The sequence below is a fragment of the Lissotriton helveticus genome, chromosome 8, assembly GCF_964261635.1.
Source record: "Lissotriton helveticus chromosome 8, aLisHel1.1, whole genome shotgun sequence".
Classification (NCBI taxonomy): Eukaryota; Metazoa; Chordata; class Amphibia; order Caudata; family Salamandridae; genus Lissotriton; species Lissotriton helveticus.
In genome coordinates, this window is record NC_136069.1 from 1,522,250,267 (window position 1) to 1,522,273,741 (window position 23,475).

A 23,475-nucleotide genomic window follows, 5' to 3' on the forward strand; every position below is an offset into this window, starting at 1 on the left:
GCTACGAGTTCCATGGGAATTGAAGGTAGAACCAGGAATTAATTGGTACTCCGTGCACCTGTAAAACCTAATGGACATTGAAAAACTGATCAAGTGGGCATAGCCAAGGAAAAATTACCAGAACATTATTATAGGTGGAGGGTTATCATCAGGAACTGAGCCGGGTCTGGAATATTTCTGTGGTCCTAGACAATACTTCAAGAGATGGGGAGGTAGGGGTGACTAATCTACAGCTACACAAAGATAAGATAGCAATGTTTAGTCTAATCTGCTGACCTTTAGATTTTCTCCAACTTCTTGCTCCCAGAGTTGGCAGATCAATAACGTTTGGTAGCTGGAGTTTAAACCAAGCAGCCATGATGTGCATGGAGTGATTTAGTATTTACGGTTCTTATGTCTAAAGGTGTATTGGTCTAAAGGTATTTTAGCTGCTCTGGTATCAGTATGTCATGTAAGGAATTGGCTTATTGGTCAAGTGGGGCTGACTATCCATCTTAAGTAATAATCACTGGCCTTGCCAGGGCGAACCTTCAAAGTCAACAAATTAACCTGAGCTATGCCTCCTGTTAGCTATGGCACAGAGCAAGCAGGCTTAACTAAGGCAGCTTGTAAAGTATTTATGCAGTACCAAAAGAATAATAAAGTCATAAAGGTGCTGCAGTCCACTCGCAGCATTTAACCCCCAGGTCATGGGTATGTTTTGTAGTACATACAGGAACTATGTAGCAATTATTAGTATACCAATTCAACCATGTTAAAAGGGGAGCACAGACAGTTTGCTACTGAATAGCAGGGTTAAAGTGCTATAGCAAGCAAAAAAAATGGGTCCTGCAAAAGGTGAAAAATACAGGGGACCACACAGAAAAGGCAGATTCCCTACACCTGTCATTTTTGGTTACCCTTACCATGCAATTAAGTTGCTTGTAGGCCTATTGTGGTCCATATTAAAACCTTGCCGTGGACTTATAGCCACCTAATTGCTTGCAATTGGTTGGCTGAATTTTTAATCTCATTTCCTTGTTTCTTATTCAATGGTTTGTCTTCCTTCCGCTTGTGTTTTTCCCTGCCATGGAGCTTAACTTCTTTACCATCCTTTTGATTGGCTGACTTGTATCCTTCAACTGCTCACATGAGGGAACTACTTTTTTCTTTTTGTTTCATCAGTCCATGAGAGTGAATTTGTTTTCTTGCTCTCTCCCTTGTGTGCTGCTTCCTTCCTCCACACTTCCTCCTCACAGCGTGCTCCGTGTTTCCCCCAAGCTCCTCCAGTGCTTTTCCCCACGTCTCCTTGGCTTGTTTATTCTTTTTTGGGCCACCTTTGGATCAGTCTCAGGTGCCTTCATGTGTTCTTTTCTCCCATCCCCACCCATTCTCTAATGAGCTCTACCCATTAGTTCATTGCTCCCCAACACTTCGCAGACTGGTCACAAAGGCGTTGCCTTTTGGCTTTGCCACTGCTTGTTAAATGTTGCAGGATAAAAGAGTCTTTCACTTAGATAAGATGGTTTGAAAAAGCAGGCCTGGTCACTAGAGGGAAACGTCCTTTACAACGGAACCGCTACAACGCGGTACCGTTACGACGCAGTTTTAACAACGAAAGTCGTTACAACGACTTTCGCTGGAGGGCGCTCTAGGATAGGGGATAGTTTAATTTACTATCCAACACCTTCCCCTCTATCCACGGGGACTGGTGTTGGGATAGTAAATTAAACTATTCACTATCAGCGTCCCCCCAACGCAAGTCGTTGTAACGACTTGCGTTGTTAAAACTGCGTCATAAAGGGACACGTTGTAACGGTACGCGTTGTACCGTCATACATCCGTCACTAGATTGTTCTCCTCTTTGAAGCATTAGACAAAGTTATGAAGAAGCTCACTCTTTCAGCTCACTTTAAACTGATGTGCCAGCTTAAACAGGACTACCTAGGAAATAAAGTTAGTGAGCGTGTTTCACAAGGCCTGTAGGACCCCTGGTTTACTCTTACAGGTGAAGAGGTGTGACGCAGCTGCCATGGTGCCTGACTCCGGACCACGGGGTTCACGGTTCGATCCCCGATCCCAGCGGCAGGTTAGCCCAGCACCAAGTGACTCTAAGCAATAGTTCGCTTAATCTTCCAGAGGGCCCCCAGCACCGGGATACCACTTCGGAGGTAGCTGTGTGCTTTACAAATTCAAGGTTATTATTACAGAAAACAAATACTAAAGTAAGCGAGGAGGAGTCTGGGCTTATGCCTGGAATTATTAAGTTGGTAGTACTAATCAATACTACACGAGCAAGCCACTTGGGTATAAAGTAAAGTAAAGTCCACATTTGTAAAGCGCACAATCACCCGTAAGGGTCTCTAGGCGCTGGGGGCCGTCGGGAAGATTAAGCGAGCTATTGCCCAGAGTCACATGGTGCTGGGCTAACCTGCCGCCGGAGCCGGGGATCGAACCGTGGTCCCCAGATTCCAGCGTCAGTCGCCCTGGCCGCGGCGCCACACCTCTTCCGTATACAATTCATTGTATATGATTAAAGTCATGTTATAGTCATTCTAAATAAAATTTTAAAATTGTATATAACCAGTGCTTTAAATGGGCCAGTACTGTCCGGTACGGAGTACCAGCACTTTTTTTTTATTTTGAGGGCTAGAGTACCGGCACTTCTCAAGATGAAATGTAATACTTTTAATTGGAGAATACCAGCACTTCTCAGAAACAAGCAGGTACTCTGGTACAGAGTACCTGCACTTCTATTTTTCCATTTCAAGCACTGTATATAACTACAGCTCACAAAGAGTTTAAAACCAATACATTCAATCAGTCGATGTAAATAAAACTCTCTTAAACTTTCCAATTTCTCACAGCATGGTTACTTATTGTCTCGTGATTGATGATCACTACGTTACAGCTCTGACTATAGGTAGTGAAAACACAAGTTCCTTTCTAACATCTTTACAGATTGGCTCCAAAGTCCTGCGAGACATGTGAACCCCCTAGCTTCAGGTTGGCCAGACATGAAATCGAGCATCAGGCCTTCTCTCTCCATGCTCCCAAGCTCTTAAATACTCTCATGTGCAGCTAAGACTCTCCCTCCTCACAGAGCTCCAGGAAGGATCAAAAGATTCACATTTTCACCATCTTCCGTCGACCCAAGTTCTATCTAATTTTTCCCTTCATACCGCATTCATGTCTCTTTCAGTGTAATTTGCACTCCACTGCTTTGTAAACAGCCCTAGAGGCTTCGAAAATCCTCTTTGCTGTGCTCGCATTCATGTTGTTTGTACTGCGCTGTGCTGCCCTCTTGGGGCGAGGTGGTGCTACATAAATACCCCCACACCTACCCTCCAAAATAAATGATCTTACTTATTTCGAGCATTCAACAGTACTCTACACCAGGGGTCTCCAATCTTTTCTGTAGTGAGAGCTACTTCTGATCAGTGAAAATCGTCGTGGGCCACCAAAGGCTAAGCAACTTGCGCATTTTTCGGAGACACCTCCCACGCCCTGCTTCATTGTCTCTAAGCCTAATTTCTTTGTTGCCCATACTGTGGTTTGGACAAAATACACGTAGATAGACCTATAGAGCTGTTCAAAGCTGTCAGCAGACTGAAAATCATAACATAATAAACTTCATATCTGTCTCCCACCTCATTCACCACACTGCTACGTGCTGCGTCCCATAACATGATAACGATAAATGCAGAGTCTACACCCTGTTCTTCAGAGAATGTTTCCTTCGTGATCTGAGGATCCATTTGTCCAGGATTGGGCCTGGCACTGCTGGTACCCATGTAACTATTTCCTTAATAAATTATTGCTTTGTACAGAAGGCAGTTGTTTTCTCTTGGAAGAGGGATGCACAGTATTTTAGCGTTTCTTCGTGTAACCGTGGCAACCAGCGCACATCCCTGCAAGTTACAAAGAATTGGCATGTTGGGGTCACCTTAATGTGCACAAGGTTAGAAATAAAAACAGAAAGGAAGAACGTGTCCTTGGGAATTGGAACAGCAGGAGCCAGTCTTCCAGCCCACTTTTGCCCTGGTGCTGGCCACTGGGTTGCACCAGTTGGGGGTGGTTGGCATCAACTTTATCACACATTATTAATGAAATTGTTCCTTGGCACTGTTAAGCTACCTTCCCCAATGCTTTTAATGTAATCATTTTTGGAAGAGCAATAATTGAGCCCTCTTGCCATGATTGTCAAAGGTGGCCTCTAGATTGCTCCCAGATCTTATTACCAGTGCATTCAACTAGTTGTCTATCTTGACGACTATGAGTGGAGTTCTAAACCTTAAGAAAGCACCATAGGAGCCATTAGTAAAATCCATTTCACACGATTATCCGTCCTCCTGTGCTTCCTCTGGTCTGGTGAAATGCTGTATTTCTACTTTTTGAGCTATAGTGGTTTGAGATGAGTTTCGGATTCATTGCAAAATGTTGTAAGTGCCACAGAGGCTACGTACGAGAAGGAATTAAGAAGGACCACGAATGAGAACCATGCTACATTATTGTACTGTAACTGCATGCATATAGTGCTTACACCCCCCGAGGGGGCGTTGAAGTGTTATACGCCAAGCAGCAGACTGCGCCAGGACCCAAGTGTAGTGGTTAATGCGGTGGTTATTGTTGGTTACTGGTATTAGTCTTGTGCTCTGAAGGAGAACATCCCAAGTATTTCTTCCAGTGTCTTCTGTGGTGGATTAAATTAGTAGGAGTTAGGTGTGGTCATTAGTGGGGGAAAGGGGTGTGTGAGTTCATGCAGATGGTTGGTGGGATCAGTAGATGACCTACAAGAGATCAGGTGTTGCTAATTTGCAGTGAAGACTTTCAAAGAAGCACAGGTTGTGATATTTAAGATGAGGTGGATCATTAGTGCCAAAAGGCAGGCTCAGATGAGCCAATAAGTACTGTGTTGTATGACAATCTTAGTTATTTTCATCTGATCCAATAAGCTGAATACTACAACTGCTTTTTAACATCTCACAATGACAGTCCGATATGGGACGAGGTTAAAAATAATCCCAGCAGCTCTCCCCATCATTTCTCCCCTCAACCTATGCCTGCCCAGAACCATAAACGTTAATAAAATATCTCAGAAGGAATGGCCCAGTACAGTAACCCTCTAAGTGGACTATAACCATAAGAAATACCATAAAGGGACCTGCTGGGCTGTTCAGAGTCTGACAGCTTGCAGGAAACCTTAAACAAAGTGTCTCTCTCACTCTCTCCCCTTCATCCATCAAACTACTACGTCCCATACAGCAATAACAGCAGCCCAGTGGTCATCAAGTACACTTCCCACATCGGATCAAAACAAAAACAACACACTGCCAACAATACATCCTACATGGTGCAGCCTTCTTCTCATTTAGAAAAGTGCTTTAGCGCTCCACCATAGGGGTAGTAGGCTCTATATAACTGTTGCAGTGCAGTACAATGCAGTATTGCAATCACAGTGCCTTACATTGCAATCAAATCACCTTATGTCCCAGCTCAAGGCTTTATACTTACAAGCCTAAAGCCTATATTGTAATGCCCAGTCCATTAGAAGCCCAAGTTCACGGTGCAAAACTTCCAGTTCTGCAGTTTGCAAATAGCAGCAGATCACAGAAGGTCCATAATGCATCTGCAGTATAGGTAAACAAATATACTTGCTGTTTACACAAATACAAGGTCACCTTCTCCAGACCACAGTCTCAATCCTTTCCAGTAGTTCTTACCTACTGGATCTCCTGCTGCAGGTGAACAAGGGTGTTGGAGACATGAAAGGCCAGGTCTCTTACTTTCTACCACAGCTGTGGAGTTGATGGTATGGGGGGAGCATGGAGGTGGGGCGGCATGGATATGAAGACTCCAGACTCAGTCTTCTGGATGGCTAGTAACTGCTTTACGCATGCCATGGATTTATGCCAGTCTTTATACTGCCCTGAGGCATGTGGAATAATGTCTTCTCAAATTCTATGTAATATTAAACTTCTGAGCATGTTACTAATGTTAACCTACACTCCAAAACCTACTCAAAATATCAACCGTACACAAAAGTCTCCCTAAAAAAAGTTGATCTACGTTTAATCTCACTTTCGTGCACTTGACCCCATATATTGTAGGGTTGGAGATAGAGTAGTAAACTAATCTAGTCCTAGTACAGGTGGAAAGCGAGTGTAGTTACATTTAGGAAGTAAATACAGGTCAAGATTTTTTGCTGGATACTTATATACAGTCCACACATCAACAGTCTGTATTATGGGGTTTTCTGCCTAGAGGAAGCTGGATTGTGAAGCTTGGGGGGGGGGGGGTCACAGCTTCGTGTGAGCTGGGGAGGAGCTCCCACAATGCATAAACAATCTGGCTTCCGCTCTGTAAACTGGTTTCTGTGAGACATAGCCTGTCCAAATTAGTAGTTGTCTGAGGCAGACCGGGTTGCCCCAGAGAAATGTGTACAAAGCATGTGTGCCAATTTAACAAAACAGCCATAAAGTAAAAAAAGCAAAGTAAAAGGTTGAGACCACATTAGTTAAAAGGATAAGACTTAAATAACAAAATGGCACCAAAATGTCATGTGTCTGGATCAAAAGGGAAAACCAGACTTGTATCACAAAGCCAGTTTTTGAAGGGAAAACCATCCAAATCAGTGTGCTGGCTGTGGTTCTCAAAACAACTTCATGGAGGCAGCCCTGCATTTGTTTTTGCCAGTGAAAGACGATTTTACTCTAGACAGACATAGCTTCTTTGTCTTCATGACCTGCTATGCTCCTCAGTCTTAGAAGAGAAGTTTTAACAGCAAGCAGACTCCCAGCCCATGGAGCATCTTTGCAGATCTAGAGATTCAGGGTAAAGCTGGAGACAGTCTCTCCACTGTCACCCACAAGGCAGCTGGGATTATTTTCCAGCAAGCAGGTGTATCCTCGTCTGTTCTGGTCAACTCTCTGCCTTCAAAATTCCCTGCAGCAGGTTTAAAAAAGTGAACATAGTTGTGATTTGTAAACACACCCAAGCAACTTACTTGTGTTCTTGCACTTCCTCTGCCTCAGTTTTACAACAGTGCTACCACGTTCCTGTCTCATACAGGGGACTTGTAGTAGCATCTGTCCCAGAAGCTTTGTGGGACAGTTGACAAAGATGGCAGACCTAAGCTTTCCCAGGGTTTCACTCTGCCTCCCTTCAAGCTCTGCCCAAGGCCGATCCACTGCTGCCACTAACAGTCCAAAGAAAGCCCCCCACCCTTTTGGGCACATCAGTCCCTAACTCATTCTCTGAATGGTTTATGTAAGTGTGGGAGGTTCCTTCTTGCAAAGAGAACATGGTTCATGGTTCCTATTGTCAGGGAGACGATGTCTGGTGATGGGGCCATATGTCCAGAAGCCTGTTGTGTCAGAATCCTTTTAAGTACTAGCCACTTCACTTAACCACAGGGCTCCTGGACAACGAGGCCTAAAAGACAGCAATTATCTCTGAGCTGCAGCGAGCATTGCAGATGGAGAGGAATTAAAAAGCGCACGTTTTATTGATTTTGTTATTTACCTACAGGCAGTTAAAATGGAGTTTGTAAATATTTATTAAGAAGAAGTTAGTGAAAATGGGTTTTAAACAAAATGTTGCACATTACGCAGCATCTGGCTCTAGGCGCTTGCTCAAAAATGGCTTTTTTTAAGCCAATGCTAATTTGATGAATAAAGGACATTAAGCAGATATCCAACATTTTTACTGTAGTACATTTTAATTAGCCATATGAAATTGTTAAATCTTGCATTTTAATTTGAACAATGGCTTTTCTTTTCACAAACAAACACAGGCTAAAGCCTGAGGGACTATATGGCTTTTTTGTAAGCAAATGGTACAGTTTTCTCTTGATGTCAGTGGAGGAAACCTCCTGAAAGCTTACAAGAGAGATTTGACTTTTAAGCAGCCTGCACCCTTTATGCACATAGTAAACTGACTTCCCAGTGTGGCGAATAATCTAATTACTAAATCGTCTTTTCATTTTAGGGAGATGCACAGGCAAATGGAGGCTGTTTATCTGCTTCACTAGCCCAGAAATCCAAATACTAGATGTTCAGAACCCAAAGACAAACCAATCAGCCGGAAACACAGCAAGAGATGGAGTTCTTACACTGACACACAGTATGTCCTGCTAGGGTTCCCATCTCTCACCATTGAGGCTAGGGGCAGGAAGGAGAGGTGCAGACAGAAGGCCGAGAGTGGCACTTCTCTTCGCTTGATTCCGGAAGCTTTGTCTAGAGCAGGGTTCTCCAAAGTCAGACCTGGAGGGCCGGATCCATGCCAGATTTTTAGCATATCCCCATTTAGATAAATGTAGTTATCTTAAATCTGGCATGGATCCGGCCCTCCTGGACCGACTTTGGAGAACCTTGGTCTAGAGCGCTGCACTGAACTCAAGGCATGCAACCCTTCTGCAACCCCTCACTCGTTACACTCATTCCTCAATTCCACCAGTAGTACTGGTGCAAGGATAGTTAGCACTCCAGGTAAAACAGACTTTTCCCTTTTTTTATAGACCAGGTGTAGATTTACTCCACCCTTATTAAGCGTATTTTTTTTTCTTACCCTTGTTAGGGCCTCGTTTCTGGTTCAGATACGTCAATCGTCACCTTCCACAAGACATATTTTAATCGTAAGTCATTAGTAACAAACTTGACAACAAGTACACAAGCTATCCCATCGACCTTTTACCTGTGAAGGAAAAAGGTCACGTTAGTCAAATGCATACAGTAAATAACTACATTTACTCCACCTTTTTTCATCCGCCTTCTCCTCTCCCCTGTCACCAACCGGTTCCTGGGCATGGGGTAAAAAGAGTAAAAAAAACAGGCTAGTGGCCCCTCCGGGGCCCCCCCAGGTAAGGACAGGGGGACCCCTTGGGTCCTCAGCTGTCGTCGTCTTCTTCGTTGCCTGAGCCTTTCAGTCCTACCCCCTCCCCCCCGTGTAAGGGTATAAAGGGGACCCCTTTGGGCCCTCAGGTTTCATCGTCGCTGTCTTTATCGAATCCGTCCAGTGCTGTGTAGTCGTGCAGGAGGCTGTGGATCATCTTACGCCCAACCCATTCATTGATTCAATTCTTTGTGAAAAGTTTGAAGGTTTTATTCAAATGTTTAAATTTGCTGGGAAACGTAGTAATGTTTAATTTAAATATTTAATTTCACAAATAATTAATAAATAAAGTCTAATAATAAAGTCATAATAATAATATACGCTAATCAGGTAAGTTCAACACAACATTAATTAGCATATTGTTTAAAATAAATACAGAAAATGAAGTGTGCACAAATAGGTAAACTGAACTGACAAAATAATAGATACAAGCAATATAATAATTGCTAGGTGGAGCAACATACTTAGATTGGAGAATAGAAAGAAAAAAACATACTTGCAGTGCTGCATTTTGAATGTGTGAGAATAATAGAGACATGAATGTTGAAGAATAGCCAATTCAGTGTGATTGAAGCTGAAAGTGTCAATATTTTCTGCAAACTCAAATTTCAGCACAGTCTTTAGCAAAGGAGGGTAACATTAATTCAGTGCAAGAGACTCGAAAAATAGCAGAAAAAAGATAAGAATTCATCTATGATAAATAGTCCCTGCTGGCGGAGTGCAGAAGGTGTGGATGGCTTCAAGTCTGAATTTCAGTAAAATGTAAGGTGTACTCGCTTTGCAATATTACTTTTTTTCCCCAACTTAATGGCTAAATATTTTTCTCAAAATTCAAATTGATTGTGTCTTATATTGAAGATTTATTTTTTAACTTCTAGTTTACCAATATAAAAATCACAATTCTGATAAGTCTAAGTTAGAACTTTTTGGGAGCATTTCTTTTACTACATGTGTCGCCATTGCACCCTTTAAAACAGGTAATAAGCCATGAAAGAACAGGAAGTGTGGTGTGCTCTGAGCAAGTCCACAGGCAACACTAGCAGCGAATTTAGGGTAGCAATAGTGAGCTACTCCTAAATGACGCGCTATGCTATTAGGCGCATTTACATAGGTTTTATTCAATAGCACATGTACTCATTGCCAAACATGTATGTGTTAGTCATGCATGCACAAAATCAGCCAACAAGGAGGAGTCTGCACTAATTCTGTTTGTTGTGAGACGTAATGTCTGTGTCAGCTTTCTGGTGTCAATTCCACAAATGTTAACACCTGTGACATGTTAGCCTTCATTTCATAAAATCTGCAGAGATTGTAAGAAATTGCTAGTCTAAAAGATCCTCTCAAATGTAAGTAATTCTTATACCCACAGTAAATGTGTAAAATAATGGATGTCATCTGGTTTTGGAGGGAGTCTGAATGGATTTTGGTGGCTTGTTAGAGGAGTGTTTTACTGAACCGTTAAGGCTATTAAGGGTGTGCTGTCTAATCAGCTTGCTATGAAGGGAAAAAAGCAGACTTGATTCACCTTAACTTGTAGCAGGTGTTGTAATAATACATATCCACCAGCCAATCAGAATGCGACTTTCACCTCAGATGTTGCTGCTTAGATTTTCTCAAAGTACTCAATATGTCACACGTCAATGCCTGTCCACCAGTGTTGCTGAAAATGTAATTAGGCAAAGTTTTCTAAACTCCAGCAGCTTAGCATGTTCTAATTTCATTCTTGAACATTCTGTAGGGCATAATCATTGAGATAATTGCCCTTCACTCTTGTGGTGCCACATAGCTTGGAAGGAAATTAATTTTCTCTGGATAATGCACCTTGGAAACTTCATTTATGCTCTGATACCATCTTTAGACTTGCATATTTTTTCAACTTAATGTAACCTGGTGTTTTTTCTCTTGACTAGGCATGGAAGAAGCGTTGGTTTATCCTGCGCAGCGGAAGGATGAGTGGTGATCCCGACGTTCTCGAGTATTACAAAAATGACCACACCAAGAAGCCCATCCGTGTCATTAACCTCAGCTTCTGTGAGCAGGTGGATTCAGGACTCACCTTCAACAAGAAGGAGCTGCAGGACAGCTATGTCTTTGATATCAAGACCAGCGACAGGACCTTCTACCTCGTGGCGGAGACGGAGGAAGAGATGAACAAGTGGGTTCGCAGCATCTGTCAGATCTGTGGCTTTAACCAATCGGAGGAGAATGCAGGTACTGTGACAAGAATAGTGCAATAGTTCTTTCTATGTGAGCTCTAATCTTTGCTGGGAAATATAAAAACAAATTTGCACAATGTGTACAAATGATGTCTTGGAGGGCAACGCCCTCTTCAATGCAACATCTTCTAAATTGAGATTATGTTTTGATAAAAAAAATTCAGATTTTAGAGCCACAATGCAGGTTGCTTCTTCGGAACACCTTCCCTTTGGCTAACAGTAGTTCTGCGTGGGTCTCAGTTCTGCTAACTATTTTGAAAAACATGTATTATTCACTCTAATGCATGGTAGGTCTGGTTCTTCTAGATAGCATTGTATTTTAGATGTGAGCTCTTATAGTTTTCATTCCTTCCTTTTTGCTGGTAATAATATTTTTAGGTCTCGCCTGGCGAAAGCAGTGCATGCGTTGCTCTCGCCAGAGAGGACTTTTTGCAATCGATTCTGCCAAAGCCTTACATACACGCGCAGGGATGGACAAAGATTGCTGCTCTCGCCATTTGTCCAAACAAAACAGTATGCGCGTGCATGTAAGGACAGTGGACAGCCCACCGCCATCTTTGATAAACCTTGTGCTTTAACTTTAAACATAGTAGGAAAACTAAAGAGTGCCCCAACTCCTCATATCTGGATGATATAGCTATTTCAAAACGAGACCAACTGCAAGTTAATTAAACCTGGTCAGGTACTTTTATTAATACCTTTCACTCGTATTTTTTACTTTTTTTTAGAGAAACTTGTTTTTTAAGGCAAAAAGAGATATACATTTATACCATGACATTACAAACTAAACAATCTTCATAACAAGACATAAATCAAGAATACATCCAAATAACACAGAACATTGAACATTAAAAATTCATTACATCAATAATACCAAATCAATTCCTTTTTCAAGGTAAACAAAGCAAAGTTCAATCACAAGAGAAAACAGCAGTATACATTGTTTTTAGTATATCAATAAATGATACAATTCGCTCTTGTGGATATGCCGACGCGTTTCAGGTTCGAATAACCAATTTTCGAACCCTCATCAGGGCTTTGTTATTTATCTGTATCTTTTGAACTGACGCTGTTTCCAGAAATGACAACAAGTGGGGGAGGGGACGTTTTGCTGGGCTTCAAATCCTATTTCTCCATATGCACCATCCGGCGCCCCTTTGGAGGGAGGAGTTCGTGGTAGTTGTATCGGAAATCCTTATGTCCGTATTTCTAGTTGAGGAGATGTTTCCCTGTCTCTGGGTGGATGTTAGTTGTTTAGCAACCTGTGTTTACAATGAATTTCTCCCTCGTTGTATCTTTCAAATGAGCGTGTCCCCCCGGGGGTCCGATGTATTCCCGCGCACTGAATGCGCTAGCGCTGTACCTCCGCTCGTGAAGCTCCCGCTGGATAGCCTGAGTGAGGAAATCCTTATGTCCGTATTTCTAGTTGAGGAGACGTTTCCCTGTCCCTGGGTGGATGTTAGTTGTTTAGCAACCTGTGTTTACAATTAATTTCTCCCTCGTTGTATCTTTCAAATGAGCGTGTCCCCCCGGGGGTCTGATGTATTCCTTGTCGCTCCCCGCGCACTGAATGCGCTAGCGCTGTACCTCCGCTCGTGAAGCTCCCGCTGGATAGCCTCCGTTCCTGGAGGGGGTGCATTAGTTCTCCCTTCTCCTAGGACCGTCATGAGTTGTGTTTGGCCCTCAGCTAGCTTCAGTAGATCGTCAGATTGATTCTGTATGGCGGCTGCGAAGGCTGTGCGGTCTGCTTCAGCCTGGCTGGACGTCTGTCCTATGGCCCACTCGAGCTTGTCCTGTTCTTCCTTCATTTGTTGGATGAGAGCCTCCATCTTTTATCAGATGACGGTTCGCCTACCAGTGATAACTCCTATCTGGCTCGCCACTTGTGGCATGTGGAAGAGGGGGGGGGGTCTAGAAGGAAGAGGCACGGGTCCACTGATATGTTTTTTTCTAAGCCGTACTTCTTTATTTTCAGGAGTACAACAGTCATTCAAATCATTATATCAAAGCAGGTGGTATCGCAGATCTTGGCAACTGGGGTGTAAGTCCTTCTAGCTTCGTGTCTTGACTTTATCGTCTTGCCTTCAGGGGTCCATAGGAGAGCTCCCGTTAGGACATAAAAGAAAAGAGAAACAAGACCCAAGGGTTACTATTTTCACCTACATTCCGGGTCTGGAGGAGGGGGGCGGGTAGTGAGGGGATCACCAGGGACTCTCACCAAAATATTGCAGCAGTAGACTTCAAAGTGTGTGCTCGGGGGCTAGCGACTGACAAGAACAGACACACCCCGTCCCGTGACCTCCCTCAACCACCTCTACCCGCTCCCTCCCCGTGAAAAGACGAGACCCTTAGCCGGCCCCGTACCTTGCGTAGCCACACTTCTCCAAAAGTGCGGCGGGGCGGCTCGTGTCCTCGATGGCCTGCTGGCGTTCTAGTTTCCGTCGGGTGAGCGTCTTTCGAGTCTTCGTTCTCCTCGCTCCTGGGCACCTCCGTAGAAACGCTGGTCGACTCCTTCCCTGCTCCCGATCCGGCTTCCACTTTCGCGCCATCTCCTTCCGGGTAGACCGATATGAACTCCTCCCTTGTCTCCGATTGGTTGAAGGACGATGACGTCCCCTCTGTAGTTCTGATTTCTGGGAAAGCCCACGCAGCATTAAAGGGGCCGTAGGTATCCTGTTCTCGGGGCGGAAATGGACAGGTGTTAAGGTCTTTGCCCGGCCCAGGGCAGACAGGAACCCCGTGACACCCTGCCACACCCACCACACACCTCTAAACGCCACAACAAACCTGGAGCAGGCAGGCCTTGCACACATCCCTCGGTCACGGCTCGAAATGTTGATTTACCAACACTCTACACGAATGGCATTGTGTGTGTTTGTGTGCATGTGTCTGAGCGCCTCTTTATCACGGTGTGTTTTGTGCATGTCTTTATCCGTGTGTCTCTCACTGTGTGCATGTCTGTTTACCCGACTGTCGTGTGTTTGTATCCGTGTGTGTGTCATTGTGTATGTCTCTATACCCGTCTATCGTTGCGTGTCAATCCACATGTTTCTCTATCATTGTGTGCATGTCTGTGTGCCTTTGTGTGAGTGTGTGTTTGTACTCGTGTGTCTGCTATTGTGTGCCTGTGTGTACGTCTGTGTCTCTGTCATGGTTTTCATTTTACTAAATTAACCTTTATTGTGTCTGCCTGTGTGTCCATCTGTGTGTGTGTTTTTTATCAGTGTGTTGACCTTTGCTGTGTCTGCCTCTGTGCCCATCTGTGTGTGTGTCTAGCAGTGTGTCCGCCTTCATTGTGTCCGCCTGTGTGCCCGTGTGTGTCTCTACCAGTGTGTCCGCCTTTGTTGCGTCTGCCTGTGTGTCTCTCTGTCATGGGTGTGATCTATTTCTCTCTATACTACCTTGATCTTCTTCTGCTTGCTTTGGCCCAGGAGCTAGATTTTCCTAAACAAGCATTAAAAAAGCAATAGGTCTCGCCTTTCATTAAGTTAAAGCCAGTTGCGTTGCTATACAATATCATTAGCAAAGCAAACGGCTTTAACTTAATCAAAGGCGAGACCTATTGGATTTTCAATGTTTGTTTGTTTGTTTTTCTTTCTCTTACAGTATCTGCATGTTCCCACTACTTAATTGCTTTCCTGCAAGTGTGTAAGCCTAGTAAGTGGGAACCTTCAGGACTTCTAAAAGATACTAGCATTGACCAGGCCAGTAGGTCTGGCCTTGGCAGCGTGGTGCGATGGGTACATCTTTAAAATGTTTTTATTGCAAGCCTAGGCCACACAAATAAATAAAAGGAAAAAATAAACCATGTTTAGTTTAAAAATAAAAACCATAGCATATAGTTTTAATACATCAGTATCTGTGCTTCCTAGAGGCCAGGTGTACTTAGAACAGATATAGAAATCCGTTTTAATTTGGAAAACAGAAGAATGGGATACTTATTGGTGTAAAGAAACGTTATTAAAAAGGATGATGAGTGGCAAGAAAAAAGCACTGCCAAATAAAGTTTTTGCCTAATATCCCTGTCACTGAAGGGTACTACTTCCTATTAGGCCGCTGTGCACATTTGATTGGGTAAAGTGTCATCACCCACAGTGTAAGCCATTACAACGCATTATAAGGTAAGTAATGGGAAATAGTCATTTTTACCCCTACACTATCCAACACTTACCCTACTGTTGCACTCACTGGAGTGGGAATAGTCATTGTTACCCCTACACTATCCAACACTTACTCTACTGTTGCACTCACTGGAGTTGGAATAGTCATTTTTACCCCTACACTATTTATTTATTTATTTGTGTATTTTATAGAGCGCACAGCTGCCCCGACGGGGCGTCCCGGCGCTGAGAACTTTGAAGGTGGAGGGCACAGAAGGCTGTTAGAGGGAAAACAGGTGGGTCTTCAGGGACTTGCGGAATGACATTTCTGATTGGGAAGAGCGAAGGGCCAACGGGAGCTTGTTCCAGTGCTGGGAGGCACATACCTCAAAGGTTTTTCCACCTGCCCGTGAGCGTTTAAAGCGTGGAGTTTCCAGGAGAAGGAGAGAGTTGGACCGTAAAGTCCTGTAGTTGGTATACGGTCGCAAGGTGTTTTTCAAATGGGCAGATCCCATACCCCTCGAGGCTCGATGGGCCAGCGTCATAGCTTTGAAAATACACCTTTTGGCCATTGGCAGTCAATGCAATTTGCGGAGGTGGGGAGAGATATGGTGTCTGAAAGGGATTCTTTCCACTAGCCGAGCGGCGGCATTTTGGACGGTCTGGAGTTTTTGACATTGGCCTGCTGTGATACCTAGGTAGAGGGCATTGGCATAATCAAGATGGGAAATGATCAGTGCCTGGATCACAGTCTTACGGCAGTCCGCTGGTAGGTCCTTGATGAGTCGCTTGATGGTCCTGATCTAGCCAAAACAGGAGGCTGTCACTGTTTGTACCTGGGTATTGAAGCTGAGATGATTATCCCAGCGGACTCCAAGATTTTTTACTGAGTCTTTAGGCGTGGGGGCTTGGCTCGGATCTTCTGGCCACCATAGACTGGAGTCCAGAGGGTTTGGTGAATTAAAAAACAAAATCTCAGTTTTCCGGCATTGAGTCGAAGGGAGTTGGCATCCATCCACTTGGAGATGTCTCTGAGGCAGGTTTTTAACGGATCAAAAGCTGAGGGAGAAGGGGAGTCGAAAGTGAAGAGAAGCTGAATGTCGTCAGCGTAGGAGGTGGATTTGATCCAAGTCTGAGCGATCAGCTTTGCCAGGGGGGTGAAATAAACATTAAATAGAAGCGGGCTGAGCGAGGAGCCCTGCGGGACTCCCCATTTGAGTGGTCTGGCTATCCAACACTTACCATACTGTTGTCCTAAAGGTATTATGGATTGTAATGGTATGCGTTGTAATGGAATGCGTTGTAAAGGGAGTTTCTAAAAATGCGTTGTGATGACGTGCATTGTAAAATCATTCGTTGTAATGGATGTTGCGATGTAAAAACGGTGTTGTAAAGGCATGTGCTGTAAATGTTTGCGTTGTAACATGTCCTATCCGGCACGTGACTGGAAAATGTAAGTAACAGTTGAGTGAGCCAATGGATGAAGAGGATTGCTCTAATATCCTCTCAGCCGCCGCCGGTGCGGATAAGAGCTTTGGGGATGGGTTGGGGGGGATTCAAAAGACGACCACGAGGGAAAATTAAATAATTAATTAATTTTCCCTTCGTCAACGTCTGTCAAAATATCCCCCCCCCCCCCACACACACACACATCCCCCAACCGGCCCACCACTCTTTTCTGCACTGGCCGTGGCTGCCTCTCCTGTATATAAAAAAAGATATTGGTTATGAATTTTATTATTTGCATGTGCTGGTAACTAACAGACATTTTAGAGAAGCTTTACCAAGGCTGATATCCCAAGTCTTTTTATGTAAACAACAGTGCTTGGTGAATATATATTGAGAAGGCCATATGGCATCCTTGCAATATTAATGGCTCTGACATATTTCTCATGAACGTATTCTACTGTTCCTCTCAAACCTTTGCGCAAAACAAGGTAGCATGAACAGGCCTGATCTACAGGGCATAAACATACCAATTCAATTCAATTTTTGACACAGGTTGCCTTTCATGATAGGGCCAAATGATGTTAGCAAATTGGGTAGAAAACTGTAGCCCTGGGGTGGCAGCCAGGGAATGGTACTTGCAGAAAAATAGATGCGTGCTAGCCCTTTAGAACTCATCAAATACAGGAAAGAAGGGATCTTGAACATGGGCAAAATGTGAATTCAGAATACGTTCTCAAACTGTAACACAATTGCATTCGCTGTCCCTATATTAACCTCACTAGATGGAAAGTCAAAATGCATATACGAGAGCATGTAAGCATCTTTAAGAATAAAAAACTTATGACCAAATTAGTGCAAACTTCACACAGATCAGCAAGTTCAAATGGACTGTTTTAGTACAAGTCAATCTCAGGCTAAAAACAGCAGAAACAATTCTACATAGAACAAAAGTTAAATGCATCTTTTCTGAAGCTACTGATTGGCAAAGTCTGAATGATTTAATCGAATGGGACTACATATCCAATAAATGAGTCCACTCATCTGCTTAGTCCATGATGTTACATTTTGGTTTGTTAATTTCAACTCTGACTTTTCATTTCCACCATAGCTTCTCTGCAGGTACCCTCCAGGTGTAATAGCTCCACTAAATATTTTCCTGCCGAATGTGTACATCTCCACATTTGTGAATAAAAAGACACATTGATACTCAAACATTTTTTATTGACTTTTGTGGGTCGTGTTTTTTGAGTATTTCTTTTTCATTATCCTTATTGGCTATACTTGTGAGATGCACAAGTAAAACATGACTATTCCAAGATGGCGCAGTTAGTACAACGCCGCACATGAAGACATCACCCAAACGCCACCACACACAGGGTAAGGGCAACTGATTAAATAGATTGCTGCTCTCCCGGTGATGTCCAAATCCTCAGGTCTTCCTCTTTTTGAGCCTTAGAATCCCGGACAGCTTCCACAATGCAGGCCACCAAAGGGATTTCGCTCTGTGCCTGATTCCAAGCTTGGGATTACGGCACGCCGGTGAGAACGCATTGGCGTTCCATCTATAATAAATTATGGCATAATGATAAGTTCTGTCTTTATTATTTTCCCCACCATTTCCTAACGTAGAGTGAAGGACTACTGAGATACATTTAGATAAAATACACACTCAGGGGTCGATTAGGATGGCGGACGGACCTGCGTCCATCCCCCACCCCAGAGTAGGAGGGACCGTCCGCAGGGGCAGCGGCGGTCCCTCCTGTGCAATTAGGATGTGACCGCCACCCTGGCGGTCACATCCTGTATTTTTAACATTGCGGCGGGTGCTGCTTCAAGCAGCACCCGCCGCAAGGTTAAAAATGAAAGCAGTGCATTTGCATGCACAAAGCGGCAGGCACCTCGAGGTGCCTGCCGCTTCGTGCACGCAAATGCAGGGGGGTACCATAGGTACCCCCCATGTGCACCCCCCTTCACCCCTGGGGGCCGGCAACGGGCCCCCAAACAAAAGTCTGTATGCCTTTTCACGGCGGAAATGCCGCCGTGGAAAGGCATAGAAATGCTGACATCCTAATATGCCTGGCGGTGTCTGATTGACACCGCCAGACATGTTAGAGCTTTTCCGCCGCGGTCGGAAAGCGACCGCGGCGGAAAAGCTGCGGACGGTCTTCCTGACCCCCCAGCCATCCTAATCTGGCGGGGGGTCTGTGAAGGCTCCGCAGCGGTTTTTCTGCATCCTCCGGGCCGGCGGACTCTTCCGCCGGCCCGGAGGATGCGGAAAAACCGCTATCCTAATGAGGGCCTCAGTGTGGAGTGTTTAAATATAAGATAGGGTTAAGGGCAGAGATACCTCTGAGAAATTTAGTGTTTATGTACTTGGCATAAGAAATAAACAAGCAATTAATAGCGACATCAATAGCATTCATTAATTTTTTCAGTAAATTCTACCAGAGGCAGATTTATTTTGTTGCATTCTGAACCTGGTGTGAGATTCCCTCACTGGGTTTGGGTAATTGCATACCTGCTATCTAGTTACACGAGACTGGTGTGTGTATATGTTTGAGGATCACCAGTAAGGACTCTTGCCCTCTCTTTTTACAGATGCTGCTGGAATGCACCTCCAATAAGCTGGTTTGTCCTTTATTGGTTCTGGTGAAATTGACATAAGTTTTATGATGTACTTTTTATGATTCTGCTAAGTGCTAATCGAATAAAAGTTCTGAAACGAAACGACATAAGTTGTGTTGGCAATTGAACATGTTGACCTTCACTAGTACAGGTCCTAGTAAGTCCTGAATCCTTTAACACATTGAAGGGGCGCAATGCAGATCAAAAAGGGATAGGCATAACCCTAATCTATTTTTAGTAGAGGTTTGCGAAATTTGCAAATTTAGCACTATATTTTAGCTCGAAATGCGCCCTTGCATCATTTTTGGATTAAAAGAAGTATTTTGCAGTAAAAAACACATGGAAGGAGAAACACAATTGACGCATGGGACAGCTGTTCGTGTTATTCTTTTACCATCAGTAAATTTGTACTACGAATGGTGTTTAATTGCATGGCATAATTTGATACATTTGCATATCAAGGGTAATGCAAATTCCTTAAATTACACAAATTACACCAGTGTGTTTTTTAATATAAGTGAGGACACACACCATAGTCCAGCTAATATCTGACCTCCTGAATATGTTGTAACATTTAATAGGGTGGTCAGTAAGCTGGGGTCATCAATCCTAAAACAGCTACCTTGCCCCATGGTACTCGCAGTAATCATGGGGCTGGTTGGACCTCCAGTATGAGTGAGCAGCAGGGACACAGTCCCACCTGCATCTGTTGTCCCTGTGTTTCCCCTTTTATGTGTCTCCTCATAATCAAGGCAGCTGCAAAATAGGGGCTGATTTGTCTAAAAACTACTTCTACCGCTGGCTGGTTTTGGAAGGTTTACAATTAGCGACCTCCATGCAGTGACAAAGATGTCCAAGGCACAGCTAGCTAGGACTTTTCCTAGCAGAATTTTAAAGGGCTAAGACTTATCTATAATGTGTGAAGGGAGTGATCCTGTCCTGGTATTGTAAAGACAAGTATGAGTGCCATAGACATGCTGGCAGCATGGATACAGAGCAGAGGATCTGAGTGGGACCTGGGTTGGTGAGTGGGAGGGCTACGGTGGGTTTTGGCAAGTTTAAAAAAACGAAAACAAAAATGCAATATATAGGCATCATACACACGGCTCACCGGCAACAGATACGTGGCTTAAAGATACAAGAAATACACAGAAAACTCACACAGCTTCTCTGGCTGAATTTCAATTGGAAATGGGAAGGTGTGACCAGAAGCGAAACATAGGCAAAGCCAATGGATCATGAGTTGGCAAGTCTGCAATTCTTCTATGCACTAGACTTTAAAAGTGCAAAATAACTAAACATGTAGTAACAATTTTAAAAGTAGCAATGTCTAAAGGTGGCAATCAAGTAAATCAAAACTAACCTATTTAAAAAATGACACATTGGAAAATAAATAAAAGCAGTTAAATGAAAGAATAAATACAAGCAGAGATTGGCTTACCAGTCCTAGCACTGAAGCAGACTACTCTGTAGGCGTGTTTGGACATGTGTCAGAGCAAAATTGCTGAAGTAGGCTGACCCATTGGTCAGTGCTGATTGCTGTGGGGGGCAGAAGCAAATTGTGGACTACAGACTACAGTTAAGTAGACTAATAAGTGAAGAGTTTTACTGAAAGCCCATGTAAGTATGTATACATGCATGTATTTTTCGATGCATTGTTTGTAAGATATGAGGCTGGCTATATTCTTAAAGTTGCCCCTGTAATGGGCAAAATCTTTAATTATCCCACTCACGGATACCACACACCCGCACCCCACAGAATTCCCTTTGGAATGGCAAACGAACCCAGTAAAATATTTAGGGGTTTGGTACCATCGTGATCCGGAAATCGTGATTAGGACTAACTATGGTAGAGCGATAACCTCCCTAAAAGAAAAAATCAGTCGCTGGATCCAACTGCCTTTATCTTTGGCGGATAGACTGGCCATAGTAAAAATGGTAATATTACCAAAGTTCCTCTACCTTTTTAATAATATTCCAATCCCTACCCCATTAGAAGTTTTTCGTCGGCTGTTATCATTAGTGATTAAATTGATCTGGGCCGGTAAGCAAGCCCGCATAGAACTGCGAGCTTTAACACTTCCATATTCCAGAGGAGGTTTCAAGGTGCCTGATTTTTTGCTGTATTACTTGTGTGCACAGGCGCAATACACTACTTACTGGTACCATCAGATCCCATATTTAACACATACCACTATAGAAGAAGGGGACGCATTACAAATACCACCGACCGCGATCATCACTCACCGAAGGCAGCCATTACACTCCAAAGACATTAACACTATAGGCGCTACAAATGCGGCCTGGAACAAGTTGGGTAGTTTGGCGCGTCAACTGCCTTTATATGCCCCTGCATTGCCACTACATCACCACCCTGCTCTCTCTGTCACTGGTGAAGAGGTAGGCATGGGACTGTTACAGCAGGTGGGTATTGACAATCTGGGGGATCTTTACCAAAATGGGATATTTAAAACACCACAGGACCTGGCATATGTTAGCAACCAAACACTACTGTTTCGCTTCACATAGCACAGACTTCAAGGGGCGATCAACAAATTATTTCTGTAGTAGGGGATCTCTGTGTATAGTCATAATCTAGTGAATAGTCCCACCCATGTGCGTGGACCCCGGAGCAATCAAAAATAATCTCTTACAGTGTCAAAAAATGCAGAAATGCATAGACACTTAAGAGAGAATTTAAAGACAGATAATGCAGCCAAAAAAGGCTACACTGTCCAGTACTTCAACTAGAAATTCCACCACAAAATCCACAAAACAGCAAAGCCTGTACAGATTTCCCCTGCTTAACAGCAAAATCCCTCAGGAATGATAGAGAGAAGAACCTGGACAGACAAGCCCCATAGGCTGCCATTATGTGGCTTAAATAGGATACTGTGCCTTTAAGGAACCTTCCAGAACCTTCTCCCAGTATCCCAGAATGCATAGCAGGTCCAACTTAGTTTCAGTTCTTTTTTCCGGGTCCTGCAAGCTGGACCCTGGAGCATTGAGCTCTCCCTTTTCAAGGGTTTTGTTGGTGTTTTTACACTAAATTCGACTTTTGGTGCTTTTAAAGTACTTTAGTGACTTTCTTCTTGGGTTCCTGCACTTCTTTATTGTCCATAATGCCAGCATTATTTGACAAATGCCCGGAGTGCTCCAGGAAGAAGGCCAAGTCAGACCCCCATGAGGTCTGTATCCTCTGCCTTCCCTCTTCCCACATCCCTGAGGACTGTGTGATCTGTAGAGGCTTCTCTGGAAGGACCCTGAAGGACAGGAGAAAAATCAGACTTCAGGGACTTGAAGAAAGAAGATTAAAGGCACGAGGTGGGTCAGGAGGGGCTCCTTCTGCCCATGCTGAGGCCTCTGGGGGTCTCCCCAGGGGCAGGAAGTCCAGCCCGCGCCCAAGATCTCCGTCTGGGTCAGTTGCGATGACCACGACGTCGAGAGGGAGGTCCACGGCCAGTTCCCGGTCTCCCCAGGGCTCTGGGTTGAGAAAACGTCGCCCGTCGACGTCGAGGGACGTGTTCCGGCCGCCGTCGAAGCCGGTGTCGATCTCCTCGTCGTCGCCGTCGGCGTCGAGTGGTCGACATCGGAGGACCCGGCATCGGCGCTCGCCGTCGAGGCGACACCGCCGTTCGCCGTCAAGGACATCGTCGTCGAGGGGATCCTCGTTGTCGAGACCGCCGTCGAGACGGGAGAAGTCTCCGGCGCTGAAGACGTCGACGTCGAGACATTCAACGTCTAGACGTTCCAAGAGGTCGACGTCGAGACGATCCAAGAGGTCGACGTCGAGACGTACGAAGAGGTCGAGGTCGCCGTCGAGGCACCATCGCCCGTCGTCGAGATTCCGTGGCTCGTCCATCTGGTCGGGGTCGACGTCGAGACGTCGACACCGTTCGACGTCGAGGAGTGAGAAACGGTCGACGCCGAAGGGCCGCTCGACGTCTAGGGACCCAGGCTCGCCGTCTGGGCACCGATCTTCGGCGTCTGGAGGTCGAAAAGACAGGCCCAGGACTGTGGGGGGCTCCCCACAATCCGGACAGGATGATGGCTCGCCGGGAACGGCGTATTCCGAGGTATATACCCCGAAGAAGCCTTCAGCGCCTCCTTCTCTGCCTCCTTTACCAAGGGGTCCGCCTCCGAAGGCTCCGACCCCCCCTCCATTACCTGCTCGACCGGCTCCGCAGGCCCCGCTTCCAGTGACTCCCCCACCC

The 23,475-nt window shown here is 44.6% G+C and overlaps 1 protein-coding gene across 4 annotated transcripts in view; it reads left to right on the plus strand.

The window, feature by feature from the left end:
* Positions 1 to 23,475, plus strand: part of GAB2 (GRB2 associated binding protein 2) — a 555,459-nt gene that overhangs the window by 363,788 nt on the left and 168,196 nt on the right. For all 4 annotated transcript variants that reach the window (XM_078658492.1, XM_078658493.1, XM_078658494.1 and 1 more), the window contains one exon: positions 10,782 to 11,082. In XM_078658492.1, coding sequence (XP_078514618.1) covers positions 10,782 to 11,082 — 301 coding nt within the window. The remainder of the gene's footprint in view (positions 1 to 10,781; positions 11,083 to 23,475) is intronic.